Genomic DNA, 17503 nt, shown 5'->3' with positions numbered 1-17503 from the left:
CTAACTGAGGGGAAATGTTGCTGCTGGTACTTCTGTGAAACCCTGAAAGGTCTATATCCCCTCTAAATCCACAGGGCACAAGAATCAGTGCTTTGTACTGCCTCAGCCTCTCGTACATTGAACACATCTCCTTAAAAATGCCCACGTGCCACTTGGTGCCAAGACTGAGTGCCTACCCTCCCTATCCAGAGCAGAGGTGCAAAGAACTTCGCTCTGTGAGTGACTGCACTGGTGATCTTTTATCCCTATTGATGGGACAGCTGTATCATGGCTGCACCATTTTGTGCTTGGATTTCCCCACTATTTTAGATGCAGCAATCATTTTGCATTATGCCAAAATCCAATAGCGGCGATTTCTTTGTTTTGTCACACCCCTACAGTGCTCAATGCCACCACCACCACCCTTCCCATGACAGTCATTATGTGACTGCTGTCCACGGAATGTTCTCAAATTTCCAAATGTGTCCATAGGCACAAAAAGGTTGGTGATGCCTGAACTAGACAATAACAACCCCCACCCCCCAAAATGTGCTCATTTATCCTCAATTGCTTCACATTTGTTTATTTGGTTTGTACCATGCCTCGCTGTTCAGAAAAAGTATTCTTTGCATGTTGTCCAGTCGTTAGAGGTGGCATTTTGTTTGTACTGAAAGACTAATGTTCGTCATTACAAACAAACATCAGCAGCTGCATGCAGTTGACTAGAGGCACCTGGCTTTGTAGTATGCAATGGGACTCACATATGAAAGGTTGCCCAGGCTATAGATTCCTATATAAAGGTAAAAGGAACCCTGACCGTTAGGTCCAGTTGTGGGTGACTCTGGGGTTGTGGCACTCATCTCGCTTTACTGGCCGAGGGAGCCGGTGTACAGCTTCTGGGTCATGTGGCCAGCATGACTAAGCTGCTTCTGGCAAACCATAGCATTGCACAGATATATACCCTACGTCATATCCTTTATGATTATTACAAATAAGCACCACCAATTGTCCATGGCAAAGTCCATGCACATGGATGCTAGCACACACTTGCTATAGCACTCAAAGCCACTGTCAGTGTCTTGAGCTGTTAAAAGTAATCTCTGCTGTGGGATCCCTTTTGTTGTGCACAGTCTCCCCCCCTGAGGAGGGGGTGACATAATAGCCTATATAAAAGCCTAAACTGCATGACCTATATATGAAGTGCATTATCAGCAGGCTGCATAAGAGGAAAGGTTTTTTTAAAAAAAACATCAACAAAAACATATGCTGTTCCCATGCTCTTGTTATACCATAAACTCTATTCAAGTGGTCCGATCTCGCTTATTCAAAATGTGTACAAGTTTTCCTTCCAAATTCGAAAGAGAATTGGGTCCAGGGGCCCATAAAGTTTGATATTTATGGAACCAACCCCTCCATTAAAGTCCTTTGACGAGCACACAGGGCAGAGTCTTTGCTCTCATTTCTTGATGGGTTTTAGACAAAGAAAGCAAAAGCAGGAATCCATCCAAATTTGCACTTTGTGTTGGGAGAGATCTCAGAAGCAATGACAGAGATTCACGCAACTTATTGAATTTCCAGTATTAACTAGGCAAAAAGAGCCTCTCCACTCCAGAGACCTCTGCAGTGTGGGAAACTTTGACCTTCCAGATGTTGCTAAACTACAACTGCCATCCCCTAGCAAGCATGACTAATGGTCAGGGATGATGGAAGTTGCAGTTTAGCAACATCTGGAAGGTCAAAGTTTCCCACACTGGCCACAGGCCACTGCAAATATAATACAATGTCTTATTAACACAGACATACACGCAACATGAATATACACGCTGTTTAAAATGCAATCAAAATTAAACTAAACATTGAAACTTCCTGGGGTTACTCTTACATTTAGCTTGTTCAATTAACAAGGCACCTTTACAAACCACTGACATTGGGTTCAGAATCAGCTCAATTCTCCCAATTTGCAGAAATGGCAAAATCAACAAATTCCTCTGTACTGTACTTTGCACAGAACTCAGAGGAAAACGTTACATTAGCGATCTGGGGCAGGAGCAGTCACCATGGGGAACTGAATTTATGAGGCTTTCCATAAGGAAAGACCCTGATCTTAGGCTGCCACCTAAGATCAAAATTTGACTGATTCACCAAGCATTTCCAAATGGCAATGGAGGGAGCCATTTTCTTTGGATTTGTTTTTCAATGAGTTTTATTATTGGTGTTATCCACATGCAACCACAAACATGGTTGGTGTTGTAGACCAGGAATGAGGAACCTGTGGCCCTGAAGATACTTCTGGATTACAACACTCATCTAGGGATGGGAGAATCTGACAACTCTGTTTCTCTTCCATTTCTGGTTTTCCCATTCTTAAGTTCAGTTCTCTGCATTTCTACATCAACTATTAAAAAAAAAAAAGTTCTCATGAAAAGTTCTCATTTTAGTATAAATTTCTCCCAATATACACGTTTTTGCAATCACATTTCCTTAATGCAACACAATTTTTACCAATTCACTAATATACGCATGCTTATGCACTTTACCACAGTATATGCACTTTTTAATGCATTACTTGGCTGGAGAACTGCATTGCAAAACTCAAAAAGTTTTGCACTTTTTAATGCATTACTTGACTGGAGAACTGCATTGCAAAACTCAAAAAGTTTTGCAAAGTTTCAAATATTGCTTTGATCACGTCCACACCATACATTTTAAGACATTCTTGCACCAAGATGTTTAGTGTGAATTTTCCCTAACAAAACTAATCTCTGCTATGATTTTTGAGATCAAGTGTTAGCAACAATTGCCACCATAAGAAAAATACCTACACCGTAAGCTCCTTCTTGCTAAAAGAAAACATTTTAGCAATGACACTTATAGCCATGCACAGGGCCAGCAAACCCGCAAGGCAAAGTGAGGTGACCTGACTCAAGAAGCACAAGTGCAGCAGATCCTGATGTAGATCTATATTCAGGGCCGGCCCACCCATGAGACAAGGTGAGGCAACTGACTCAGGCGGCAGGATTCACCAGGCAGCATATCCTGATGTCAAAATCCCACCCCCTTGTTCCTGATGTAGATCTTCCCTCAAAGTGAGGCGACCTGACTCAAGAAGCACAAGTGCAGCAGATCCTGATGTAGATCTATATTCAGGGCCGGCCCACCCATGAGACAAGGTGAGGCAACTGACTCAGGCGGCAGGATTCACCAGGCAGCATATCCTGATGTCAAAATCCCACCCCCTTGTTCCTGATGTAGATCTTCCCTCAAAGTGAGGCGACCTGACTCAAGAAGCACAAGTGCAGCAGATCCTGATGTAGATCTATATTCAGGGCCGGCCCACCCATGAGACAAGGTGAGGCAACTGACTCAGGCGGCAAGATTCACCAGGCAGCATATCCTGATGTCAAAATCCCACCCCCTTGTTCCTGATGTAGATCTTCCCTCACTTCTTTTTCCATGGCGAGGAGAGAGGTGCCATTTTGTGGTTCACCTCAGGTGCCAAAATGTCTTAGGCCAGTCCTGTGTCAACCATATGTCAATAGGAAGACCACAAACAGGATCTGAGTACAAAATCACTCTGCCATGGGAGGATATTCACCCAGTGCTTTTCCAGATGCACTGGCTCCCGGTGGAGTACAGGGTCAGATTTAAGGTGCTGGTTTTGACCTTTAAAGCCCTTCACGTTCTAGGACCCTCATACCTACGGGACCGCCTCTCCCGGTATGCCTCACGGAGAGCCTCAAGGTCCATAAATAGCAACACCCTAGTGGTCCCGGGCCCTAAGGAAGTTAGATTGGCTTCAACCAGAGCCAGGGCCTTTTCAACTCTGGCTCCGGCCTGGTGGAACGCTCTGTCTCATGAGACCAGGGCCCTGCAGGATCTGATTTCTTTCTGCAGGGCCTGTAAGACAGAGTTGTTCCACCTGGCCTTTGGCTTGGAGCCAATTTGATTCCCTCCCTCTCTTTCTTTTTTCTTTTACCTTTCTACTCCTGTGATGAGGCTGCATTTTAACATTTTAATGTTTCAATATTTTAATTGTTGTATTTTAATCTTGTTTTTAAGTTGTATTCATTCAACTTGTTTTTATTATTGCTTGTTAGCCGCCCTGAGCCCGGCCTTGGCTGGGGAGGGCGGGCTATAAATAAAATTTATTATTATTATTAGTATTATTAGTATTATTAGTATTAAAAAATCATTCCCCCCACTGGCATTTCACAGCAGCTGGTATTCAGAGTCATCATAGCTAGTAGCCACTGACAACCTTATCTTCTTACGAATTTGTCTAATCCTCTTTCAAATCCATCCATCTTGGTGGCCATCCCTACATCATGTGGGAGCAAATCCCATAGTTAAACTGGGTGCTGTGAGATGTAGTTTCTTTTGCTTGTCCTGAATTTTCCAACATCCGGCTTCACTTTATGTCTCCATGTATTATTAAGCAGGTGGCAAAGTTCACAAATTGGAACACCGACTTCTGGGTTTGCAGCGTTTTATTTCCAAGTTGTTTAATAAACTAAGCTGTTCTAAAACCAAGGTACCACTGTACTCGGTTTTCCCCGTTAACTAAAAAGCATCAAATCTTGTAACACCCCTACATTTCCCTTTCTGCACCTTTTCCAGTCACAATATAGGCACCAAATGGTTCCTTAACAGTTGCCAAAACGGAATGTCTAGTTGACATTTTGGAGTAAGACAGCTCTGAAGTCTTATTTTTCAAATAATGAACTAACTGCTATTGATTATCAGTTAAACATCTGGCTAGTTCAGATGACAACCTTGAGCTAGCTCAAGAACTTTGAGAACTTAAAAAGTCCCTTGATCCAGGGACAGTCCACACACATATTGGCCTATTCTGGACTGCTCCTGCTCTAACTGCACAGAAAAAGCAGTTTGGTTCCAGAAATTCATTCTGATTGTGCAGATAAAATATAACTGATAGAATTCTACAGGACGTGTTGCTAGTGTGTGAAAACATTCCAGATCCAATGACCTCCAGATGATGGAAACGGTGGCACCCAGACATCTTCACTTGGTTGCAAATGGTCAATAGCCAAGTACAAAATGTGCTTGGCGTCTCACTATTTTCTAACACTGTTTCCAGTCTACAATATTATTTTTTAAGTGGGGCAATCAGAATTGTGCATAGTATGGCAAGTGTGGTCACAACATGTAGGAAGGAGCTGACTGAGTGGTCTTTCACATCAGAACTCAGCAGGGTGGGAGCAGGCAGCAAGAAGAACTGCATTACCAGCGTTTAAATGTTCTAACCATTTAGGCAGAAGTTGATCAGAGATTCAGCTGTTCCAACACAGCTGGGTGGGTGGTCTCCAAGTCACTCTGCTGATGGGTTTCTTTAGATTTAGAAGAAGGTGCATCCTGCTGCTTGGTAAACATCTGAAGTCACAATGCAAGAATAAAGAAACAATCCAAATCCACCTCAGAAGTGCTGTAAAAACTGGTGCAACTATTTCACCACTTCCTTATGAGCGTTTGCCACATGCACAGGCTCCCCCCCCCCCATATAACTGTACAGTCATTTCGTCAGTTATTCTGCAATATTATCCACAAGAAACTGAACTGCCCGAAGTTCCAGTGTATACTGGATTCTGTCTTGCTACATAAAGGCTGCACCTTAATTTTTGCAAGGTCTGGCTCACACATCACATTAAACTTAACTACTGTGGTTCAAAAGTGAGCTTCCCCTGCACCCCTGGTGAGAGTTAAACCACTGTTTGGCTTAGCATTAAGTCCAAACCTAGGCTCTTTTATTATTTTTCTCCAAGAGGACGATGAGCTGTAACCAAGGTTTGCTCTGGGCTTACGGATCATGGCTTGTTTGTGGGAAAGAACCCACCAGCCAGGTTTCAGATGCAATGACAAGCCAGACCATGGATTACCTCAGCTGCACAGCACTCTCAAATGTTGTTGGTTCCATGATGCAAAGGCTAGTAAACTCTGGATTCCAAAATCAGCACTCTTGAGTTCAAATCTCTGTGGATCTGCACTGATTAGGCCATTGTCCAGTGACAGCACAAAATTCAGTCCACAGCTTCTATTGTTTAAAAGTTCAGTAGAAAATAATATGGGAAGCACCTTAATTGCTGTCTATAACAGAAGTTGACGCTACTGGGCAAGATGAACCAACAGTCTGACTTTTTTTTTACAAAGGAGCTCCTAGGATGCACTTTAAGAAAGCCTTCACTGGCATACAAAATGGTGCTAAGATTCACTGGCATACAAAATGGTGCTAAGATTCACTGGCATACAAAGTGCTAAGATGCACTTTGTGGTTAGAATGAGCCACTCACATGGCAGATCTGCCACAAGTACATTTCAAGTTGGGAATTTCTTTTTAAAAGCCAGCTTGTCCTGGAGCCCGAGAGTTATAATCATACACTAAGAATGTTCTAAATTTTCCAAGCGCTGGGTCCTTATGCACCCGAAATAGCAGAATCCATGCATTAGTGGGAGGTTATAAACAGGTTCAGGGAACCCCAAGGTTTGAGCTAGTACAAACATCTTCAGGGAAAGGATGAAATGGAACATCCTAAGCAGAATCATTCCACACTGCAACATTTTGTTGCAGGCTTTATTTTATCATAGTTATATTCAGGTTCTTTGTCATATTACAGTGGTACCTCGCAAGACGAATGCCTCGCAAGACAAAAAACTCGCTAGACGAAAGGGTTTTTTGTTTTTTGAGCTGCTTCGCAAGACGATTTTCCCTATGGGCTTGCTTCGCAAGACGGAAACGTCTTGCAAGTTTGTTTCCTTTTTCTTAACACCGTTAATACAGTTGCGACTTGACTTCGAGGAGCAACTCATAGGACGCGGTGTGGTAGCCTTTTTTGAGGTTTTTAAAGACTTTGGTGATTTTTGAAGCTTTTCCAAAACTTTCCCGACACCGTGCTTCGCAAGACGAAAAAAATCGCAAGACGACAAAACTCGCGGAACGAATTAATTTCGTCTTGCGAGGCACCACTGTATTTGCATTCGATCCTTCCTTTAAAGAGTGGGAGTGGGGACATTTATGGGATTTCCCCACTTTATCCTCCTAACAACCCTGTGAGGTAGGCAGAGACTGGTACTGTACAAAGCTACCCATTGAACTTAGTGGCCAAGCAGAGCTTAGAACCAAGGTACCGTATATACTCGAGTATAAGCCAACCCGAATATAAGCCGAGGCACCTAATTTTAGCACAAAAAACTGGAAAATGTATTGATTCAAGTATAAGCCGGTTCACCACACCACAAACCTGGTGGTGGTGGCAGCGGCGGAGAAAGAAGAACAAACAGCCGGAAATGGCTGCTTTCGGGCTGCTCGTTCCTCCGCCACCGCCGACAGCGGAGGAGGGAGGAACAGCCTGAAGGGGCTCCTTGTGGGCCACTGCCGCCCACTTCACTCGAGTATAAGCCGAGGGGGGCTTTTTCAACATAAAAAATGTGCTGGAAAAGTCGGCTTATACTCAAGTATATACAGTATATTGTGTTCTAAATCATATTGGTACCAAATTTACTTCTTAAAGGACCCTCCAATTCCTTGTCCAAACGAAGCCACAGGGGCTACACCTGATTTACACACCTGACAATCAGGCACCTGATTTAGCTCTATTTCTGAAGTTACACAAGCCATGTCTGGAGAATAACAAGATTTATACATGCACGCACACACATGCACACACCCCCTTTGAAGGGAGGTCATATAGAAATGTAATAAAAACATGAGCATCCAAGATTGTGGAACTGGATACTGAAAAGGGAAGAAACGAAACAGGAAAGGAACATGGGGGAGGTTAATGCTTAATTTCTATACCAGAGGGGGAAATCTGAGCCTTTGTATTCTGAACAGCAGGACAAGCCTGAAGAGTGGTGTTAAGTGGATTAAACGGATGCTTACCTCCTGGATAATCTCCATGAAATAAAAGTGCTTTTGCCAAAAAGGGAAAAGAATGAGAACTGAAACCCATTCTTTCCCTAGGTACAGTTTTGCCTAACCCCAGGAACATGGAAGTTGGTGGTTGCTACTCGAATGTAAAGGAAAGGCACTCTGTACATGCTAAAATGCACTCACATTATGCCTTCATACATTCCAGCTAAACAGTTTTGTAGGCAGAAGGTCTGAAGGTGCAGTTTAAGCCCTTTCTAGGTAAGCAAAAGATGACTTGCTGCTGCGACCCATGAATCACCAAATGCAGCAGAAGTCTACCCTGTTTACTCCACTTTTAAGCTTTTATTAGTGAAAAACTTGCTAGGTTGCAAACAAGTTATCTCAGACAAGTACAGTACTTACATGGTTACGTGTTTGTACATATATCTGTGACAAATCAATACAATAAAAAAAATTAAAAGTTGGGGACTGGAAGGACCACCCTAAGCAAGCAGAAGCAGTCTTGAATACTAGGATTCAGTACTGGAGCATGCAAAGTAATCATTACAGATAAGAGTACTCCTTCCTCAAGGGTATTTGCAAAGAACTTTGAAGACTAAAGAGCACTATCCAAGTATGCTTCACTGGAAGCAAATCCTATTAAAGTCAATGGGAATTAAATTCCAGAAGAGGATCCATGTGTTGCTTTGGCAGCTGTAGACAGCAGCTGCATACCCATTTACCTGGGAGCAAGACAAAATGAAATTAATGGAACTTCTGAGATGTCTATAAACATGTACATAACAATTGCACTGTCAAGAGTTTTGTGGCAACTGAAGAGAAAAACAATCCTACTGCATGTTTTCTCATGAATCAATCCAGTTGTTTTCAGTGGGAAAATACCCACCAGGTAATCAAGCACAGAGAGTTGCCTTACTGTGGCATCAGCTTTCATAGTCTCAGCTTCTCATACTATGAAAGCTGATGCCACAGTAAGGGCAGGAAGTTGCACTGAGCACAACGGAGCTTGCCTCCGAGTAAGATTGCTTAGGATCATACTCATGTCAGCCTTGAAGATGCCGATAATACATAGGGTTGCCCCACCCCCCACCCCATCATAAAATGGAAGATAAAATAAACCCTGCTAAAGATTGTCCCAAATTGCTTGCTACAATTTGCAAAAGCCACCCAGCCCATATTTTTTGTAACCGAGCAGAGGAAATAAAAGAAATAAGGAAGGAAAATGCGGAAATGCCCTGAATGTAAGAGATCGCAGTACTGTAGGGGGAAACGGGAGAGAGGGAAGGGAAGGAGCCTGCTGCTGCAACTTTCCTTCAGTACAAAGGGGTGGCGGAAAGTTAGGAAGGAGAACAGCTTCTGGGCGAGGGAGGGGAGCAGGAGCCGCTGGCTTCTCCTTACCGCTGTGGAACCTGATGAAGAAGCGATGAAGACTACGATCACCATCCTGAAGAAGGGCGCAGGCGCTTCTTTGCGATGGCAGAACGAGCGCAGGAGGCCAGGAACAGTGTCTCAGCCAAAAGCGAGCGCAGGAGGATGGGGAGAGAGAGAAAGCGCGCAGGCGAAGAGGCGCAGCGCCGTGCAGTGTGGAAACACGGAATGCCCCGCCTCCTGCTACGAGCGGCAGCTGCTGCTATTGCTACGCATGGGACCCGCTCGCTGATCATCCAAACCCCGGAAGAAGCTGAGAGGGAGAGCATGTTTGTATCGCAGAATCGAAAGGAAGTGGGGGAAACTGCAGCGGTGATACAATCCGAAGCAGAAATGCGAAGGCTTCTGGGCTCGCATATTTCCCGCGCCGGATCTGCTGGGCCTGGGTCTTTCATGGGGGGCGGGGAACGCGTTGCTGCTGATTTTAGGGGCAAAGCTCTTTTTTCCGGAACGGGGAGGCTATTTTGTTCACTTTCGGCCACAATCCTCAAGCCCCAGAACCTTCAAAGCCGCTCCGAGGCATTTGTTAAAATGAAATGGCTTGCGTTCAAAAATAGCACCGATCAACGTGAAACCGACTTAACGCAAAAGATGCCCCTGCTTCGGGGCGCTTACAATCGGGAAAGTTCGCATTATTAGGTCTAAGACAGCCTTTTTCAATCTTGGGTTCCCATAGGTCGTTAGACTACAACTCCCATCATCCATATCTAGCAGGACCAGCAGTCAGCGATGATGGGAGTTGTAGTCCAACAACATCTGGGGAACCAAGGTTGAGAAAGGCTGGTCTAAGGTAATAATGCTTGGCTCTTGGTTTAAAATGCTTTGTTTAAATATAGTTTTAAAATGCCTGAATAAAGGGCACATCTACAAGACAGTGTGCAAGAAATGTACTGTATAACAAAACATTCCGATTTATAAAATAACAGTATTAAATCTTATTTTAAAAGAGCTGTATTATTATTATTAAATTTGTACAATCTTTTCATCCAAAGAACACAGGGCAGTGCTCTACATAACAATACAAAATGAGAACGCAAAAAAAGACGACAGTCAAAAAGTGTTTTCTAGTTTGTATCAAAAATTTTAAAAGGTTTAAGAGCATGGCTTAACTACAATGGTCATGTGCATTTCCTGTGGGAGGGAATTAAACAAATGTTGAGCCATCACCAAGAAGGCCCTGTTCCTAGTACCTTCTTTCTTCTTCTTTGGCGATCACCCGTAGCCAAGTAAGATTGTCTTCCATGAACACTGTTTTAACAGTGAGTCCATAAGTGACTGTGGAGGCCATTGCAACTCAAGTCTACTCCTGATGGGCCAGAAAGCAGCACTCAAGAAACTGATCAAAAAAGCCCTTACAATGGCCCAGAAAGCTGGGTGAGTATTATTACTGCCCTGATGCAAAAGAGGAGTTGAAGCAGAGAGAAAGTTTCTCATGGCAGATTTAAACCAGGTGTTTTATAGCACAGATTCTTCACCTCCATTGTCCCTATTGGATGTATCTGAGCTAAGAGATATCGTTGGCCAAGGGCACAATGAGCTGTGATAAGGCTGTAACAGATCATTGTATTTTTGGCCCCATTTTGTTCATAATAGGTGCTGCAATGATGTGACATCGTGCACCTCACTTTCCACTATCGGCCTCTTCTTCTTCTTCTTCTTCTTCTTCTCCTCCTCTGCTTCCTCTTCTTCCTCTTCTCCCCCCCCCCCCCAATTTTTAAATTAGTTTTCCAAATTTTACACAACACAAAATAACAAATAACAAAACATACAAAAAAGAAAAACATACATTCAAAACTTCTTACAGTTAAAGATCCAAATTTCATTCCATTATTGAGTGACTTCCTCAAATCCTTCCTAACTGATTTTCATTAAATCTCATTTTAGCAATTTTCCAATACAGTATCCACTTTCTAATAAAATTAACCTATTCAAATTACTAACTTCCTTTCTTTCCATAATATTCTTAATCCATAATCTTAAACAATTCAACATAATTTAATCCTAAAACAAATTTAATACTTGCAAGTATTTCCATTTACGTTATATTATAGTATTTCGCTAAATATTCCTTAAATTTCTTCCATTCTTCTTGATGTTCCTCCTCTTTCTGATCGTGGATTCTTCCAGTAAGGTCGGCCAGCTCCAAAAAGTCCAACATCTTCATCTGCCAATCTTCCATTGTTGGTATTTCCTGTGATTTCCAGTTTTTGGCAAGTAAAATTCTCGCTGTAATTGTGGCATACAAAAACAATCTAGCATCTTTTTTAGGCAATTCCATTCCTATTATTCCAAGTAGAAAAGCTTCTGGTTTCTTAATAAATGTATATTTCAACATTTTTTTCAATTAATTATATACCTTTTCCCAGAAGTCTTTCACCTTTGGACACGTCCACCACATATGATAAAAGGTTCCTTCTTTTTCTTCTTAATATTATTTATTAGTATTCCATTTCCAGTAGGCTCTCCTAACGTTCTCAGAATGGCTTAAGATAAAACAGATGAAAACAATCAGAAACTGTAAAACAATATAAAATACAAAATATCTAAAAATGCCTCATTCAATAACATAATTTAATTTAATTTAATTTCATAAAATGCATATACTGCTTTATGGTTTGTTTGTTTTTAACCTTCAAATCAGTTTACAAAAGTAATAGAGCAGTAAAATTATTGGTAAAAAGCTGTTAAAAACAACAATTGAAATCGTCCAAAAAGTTACGAATAAACTTAAAACAAGTTAAAACACACACACAGCAACATTTTAGATATCCAAGTAGGCTTGAGATAGGTCATTAGTCCATGTAAGGTAAAAGGTAAAGGACCCCTGGACAGTTAGTCTAGTCAAAGGCGACCTTGGGATGCGGCGCTCATCTGTACTTTCAAGCCAAGGGAGCTGGTGTTTGTCCACAGACAGTTTTCTGGGTCATGTGGCCAGCATGACTAAACTGTTTCTGGCACACGGAGGACTGATGGAAACCAGAGCGCACGGAAATGCCATTTAGCTTCCCGCCACAGCAGTACCTATTTATCTACTCACGTTGGTATGCTTTCAAACTGCTAGGTTGGCAGAAGCTGGGACAGAGCAAGGGGAGCTCACTCCATAGCGGGGATTCAAACCGCTGACCTTCCAATCCAGGGGTCAGCAACCTAAGGCTTTACTGGCCCATGCGCCCCCGAGCCGCCCACTCAGTGAGTCCCCGTGCTCTGCGCTAAACTGGCGCAGTGCGGGAATTCACTTCTGCAGCACTGGAAACTGCGTCGACACAGACGCTGGAAATCGCGGTCACGCACTCTCATGCACACCCGCGATCCGGCCCACGGAGGGAGCTCCGCGGCAGTGAACCAGCACAGGCAAGGTAAGCCCAAGAGGCTCAGTGGTTTAGACCATAGTGCCACCCACGTCCCTTTTTACCTTAGTCCATTTAGCTCAGTCTTGCTTACACTGACAGGAAGCAACTTTCCAGGATTTGAGGCAGGGTTTTCTCCCAGCCCAACCTGGAGATGTTGGGCTTTGAACCTGGGATCTGGATGCATCAGCAGCGGGTCCTCCCCAGATACTGGGGCTACAGCAGCTGCCCAAAGATGCCACATGTTGACACAGGGCTGGCATGCACGTTTTGGAACAGGTGGGTTCTGCCTTAAGGTCACTGTGCTCCAGATTTGCAAAGCTAGTAATCAGAATCTTGCAGTGTCTTGCAGAATCTAGCTGCTCTTTTGGCCTAGCATAGATAAAATTTCTATTTGTACAACCACCCAAACCTCCTCCATAGAGGTCTTATCACCTCCCTAATCGGGATAACTTGCAAAGAGATTAAAGAATTGTCAATCCCTGAAGTTAAACACTTGGTACCTTTGACTCTGGGATAAAGTTTGTATTGAATAATATGAGTGAAGGAGAAAAGGAAAGGAGCAGAACAGAAACAAAACAAAAGGGAAAGGGAAGAAATCCAAAACCTCTGGCCAACACCTGCATTATGTGCTGCAGAACTTAACGTATATCAGTTTAGGGGAACAATTGTGTAATTAAGGATTTCAGTCTCCAAACAGGACACCAAAAAGACTCAAATTCCCAAAACTTTCCTGAAGCAAGGATTAGTTGTTAGTGGGTGGAACATCATTTCTTCATGAGGAGGAAAGGAAGTTTCCATGCTGTTTAGTTGACAAAGTCTTACTCAGAGTTTACACAATAAATCACCACGTGTTATGTTTATAATGCTTGACCTCAAACGTCACATTTTTTTGCCTTGGTTCATTTTTTTTTCCATGGAAAAGCACACGAATGATGTAGCTGGCAGAGGGCCATAGATTCAGTTGCAGACTTTCTTACGCTTGTATTGCATCTTTATGTGAATATAAATCAGGTTTAATGGGGGCACTTAATACAACTGAAATTCTAAAACCCAGTTTAAATTTAAAACCTCCAATTTATGTTGCTACTATTTTTTAGATAATTCAATTTTTAAAAACTAAGCCCAGCCTTGTTTAGCACAATGCATTCATTGTCCAGTGGCAAGCATTGCTGCCGTTAACCTAAATATCATAAACTTTCAGGGTATTATTAGACCTGATGATATTTAGGATAGCCCTGGCTTGTCTAGTTCAGCATCCTGCTTCCCACAATGGACCAACCAGAAGAAGATTGGAAGTGCACAAACATGATGTGAAGCCAGCTGCCCTCATCCTGCCTCTGATCTTTGATGGTGCTTCTAATCCTTGATGCAGCAAATAAATAGCCACCATGACTAGCAGATTTTTGACAGCCTTATAATAATAATAATAATTTTTATTTATACCCCACCCTCCGCAGCCAAGGCCGGGCTCAGGGCGGCTTACAAACAATAATAAAAACAAGTTGAATGAATACAACTTAAAAACAAGATTAAAATACAACAATTAAAATATTGAAACATTAAAATATTAAAATGCAGCCTCATCACAGGAGGAGAAAGGTCAAAGAAAAAAAAAGAGGGGGAGGGAATCAAATTGGCTCCAAGCCAAAGGCCAGGCGGAACAACTCTGTCTTACAGGCCCTGCGGAAAGAAATCAGATGCTGCAGAGCCCTGGTCTCATGAGACAGAGCGTTCCACCAGGCTGGAGCCAGTGTTGAAAAGGCCCTGGCTCTGGCTGAGGCTAATCTAACTTCCTTAGGGCCAGGGACCTCTAGGGTGTTGCTATTTATGGACCTTCAGGTCCTCTGTGGGGCATACCGGGAGAGGCGGTCCCGTAGGTACGAGGGTCCGAGTCCGTGAATCTGTCTAAACTCCCTTTCAATTCATTTTAAGTCAGTGGCCATCACACACATTGCAGTAACAAATGTCAGAGTTTAACTATGTGCTGTATGAAGTATTTCCTTTTGCCTGACCTGGATCTCCCACAATTCAGCTTCATTGGCGCAGGGTTCTAATATTATGAGGGAGGAAAATTTCTCCCCTTCCCACTTTCTCTGCACCATGCGTCATTGTATCACCTCTGTCATGCCTCCCTGCTTATCACGCCCCCTGCAAACTAGCCCCAAATAGCCCTTTTCATAGCAGTTAGGCCAGCCCTTGATCATTTTGGCTGTGCCCCCTTTTCCACCTTTCCCAGCTCTACAATATCTCTACAATATTGAGATGTGGTGCCCAAGAATTGTACACAGTATTTCAAGTGTAGTTGTATGATATGTTTGCATAAAAGTGCTATGATATTGGCAGCTTAATCCCTTCCCTAATTACCCCTCACATACAATTCATCTTTCTCATGGATGACCTATTGCTAATAATTATGGCAATGCTGTGCATTTTTTAATTACAGTGGTGCCCCGCAAGACGAACGCCTCGCAAGACGAAAAACTCGCAAGACGAAAGGTTTTTTCGTTTTCGAGTTGCTTCGCAAGACGAATTTCCCTATGGGCTTGCTTTGCAAGACGAAAACGTCTTGCAAGTTTGTTTCCTTTTTCGTAAAACCGTTAAAACCCAGGGTGCATTGCTGGAAGAGGTGCAGTTGCGACTTGACTTCGAGGAGCAACACATTGCACGCGGCGTGGTGGCCTTTTTGAGCTTTTTAAAGAGTTTGCTGAATTTTTGAAGCTTTTCCAAAACTTCTTTTGCAGCTGTTTGGTAAGTTAAACTTTTAAAACTTTTTTTGGGTTTTTTGGATTTTGGGTTGGGGTGTTTAGAATTCAAGGACTTGGTGTTGGGGAGAGGTTTGCAAGAATCTGGAAGCTTGTGTGGGTTTTTTTTGAATTTTTATGATTTTCTGTGACCATTGGGCCATGTTTATTTTTATTTTTTTAAAAAAAATCTGGGTTTGAATTTCTGTGTGCTGGGTGGCTGGGGGAACAGCTGGGGAGGGGTTTGCAAGAATCTGGGAGCTTGTGTGGTTTTTTTTTTTATTATTTTTATGATTTTCTGTGACCATTGGGCCATGTTGTTGTTTTTTTGAAAAAAAATCTGGGTTTTGAATTTCTGTGTGCTGGGTGGCTGGGGGAACAGCTGGGGAGGGGTTTGCAAGAATCTGGGAGCTTGTGTGGTTTTTTCTGCATTTTTATGATTTTCTGTGACCATTGGGCCATGTTGTTTTTTTTTGAAAAAAATTCTGGGTTTTGAATTTCTGTGTGCTGGGTGGATGGGGGAACAGTTGAGGAGGGGTTTGCAACAGTTGGGGAGGGGTTTGCAACAGTTGGGGAGGGGTTTGCAACAGTTGGGGAGGGGCTGGGGGAACAGTTGAGGTTTTTGAAGACTTTGGTGATTTTTAAAGCTTTCCCAAAACTTCTTTTGCAGCCATTTGAGGATTTTGAAGACTTTGGTGATTTGCAGCCATTTCGTAAGTTAAACTTTTAAAACTTTTTTTGGGGTTTTTGGATTTGGGGTTGGGTGTTTGGAATTCAAGGACTTGGTTCTGGGTTTGAATTGCTGATTTTTTTTTTTCATTTTCTGAGTTTACGAAGGTAACAGCTGTGCTGCAATGGGACCCAAGAAGACTGCTGCTGCTGCGGAGGCCGGCGAGAGGAAGAAGGAGAAGGTGACGCTGGAAATGAAGAAGGAGATCATCCGGAAGCACGACGGTGGAATGCGTGTGACGGACCTCGCCAGGGAGTACGGCAGGAACCCATCGACCATCGGGACCATCCTGAAGATGAGGGAGAAGATCCTTGCGACTGATGCAGCCAAGGGAGTCACCAGGATCGTGAAGAACCGCCCAGCTGTTCTGGAGGAGGTCGAGAAGTTGCTGCTCATCTGGTTAGAAGAGAAGCAGCGTGCAGGGGACACAGTGACTGAGGCCGTCATTTGTGAGAAGGCCAAGGCCTTGCATGCAGACCTCATCCGGGAACAGCCCGGAACCTCAGGCGAGCCAGAAGTCTTCAAGGCAAGCAGAGGCTGGTTTGACCGGTTCAAGGCAAGATCTGGAATCCACAGCGTGGTCAGGCATGGAGAGGCTGCCAGTTCTGATGTTCCTGCGGCTGAAGACTTTGCCTTGGAGTTCCTGGAGGTTGTGAAGACGGAGGGCTACGTTCCACAGCAGGTCTTCAACTGCGACGAGACCGGGCTGTTTTGGAAGAGGATGCCCAAAAGGACTTTCCTCACACAGGAAGAGGCCAAGTTGCCTGGCCACAAGCCCATGAAGGACCGTCTGACCCTGCTCTTCTGTGCCAACGCAAGCGGCGACCTGAAGATCAAGCCCCTGCTGGTGTACCACTCGGAGAACCCACGGGCCTTCAAGAAACACAAGGTCGACAAGGAGTGGCTGAGTGTCATGTGGCGATCCAGCAGCAAGGCTTGGGTCACACGTGTGCTGTTTGTGGACTGGGTCAATCTTGCTTTTGGCCCTGCTGTCAAACAGTACCTGCTGGACAACGACCTGCCGCTGAAGGCTTTGCTTCTGATGGACAATGCTCCTGCTCATCCTAAAGGCCTTGAGGTGGACTTGTTGGAGGAGTTCAGCTTCATCAACATCATGTTCCTGCCGCCTAACACCACGCCACTGCTCCAGCAGATGGATCAGCAGGTCATCGCCAATTTCAAGAAACTCTACACCAAGGAGCTTTTCAGGCGATGCTTCGAGGTGACTGATTGCACCACCATCACCCTGCGGGAATTCTGGAAGGACCACTTCGACATTGTTACCTGCTTGAAGATGATCACCACGGCCTGGAACGGGATCAGCCAGAGAAATTTGAATTGCGCTTGGCGCAGCCTGTGGCCGGACTGTGTGGCACCAAGTGACTCTGAT

At 43.7% G+C, this 17503-nt stretch overlaps 1 protein-coding gene across 1 annotated transcript in view; it reads right to left on the bottom strand.

The window, feature by feature from the left end:
- Positions 1-9486, bottom strand: part of SH3BGRL (SH3 domain binding glutamate rich protein like) — a 40384-nt gene extending 30898 nt beyond the window's left edge. Inside the window, exon 1 of the mRNA XM_080991359.1 lies at positions 9263-9486. Within this exon, the coding sequence (XP_080847485.1) occupies positions 9263-9307 (45 nt within the window). The 5' untranslated portion in view covers positions 9308-9486. The remainder of the gene's footprint in view (positions 1-9262) is intronic.
- Between the last annotated feature and the right edge of the window lie 8017 nt (positions 9487-17503).

Source organism: Podarcis pityusensis (assembly GCF_964106645.2).
Source record: "Podarcis pityusensis genome assembly, chromosome: Z".
NCBI classification, from domain to species: domain Eukaryota; kingdom Metazoa; phylum Chordata; class Lepidosauria; order Squamata; family Lacertidae; genus Podarcis; species Podarcis pityusensis.
The sequence above is the reverse complement of the archived record's forward strand: the minus strand, read 5'-3'. Positions and strand labels throughout refer to the sequence as shown.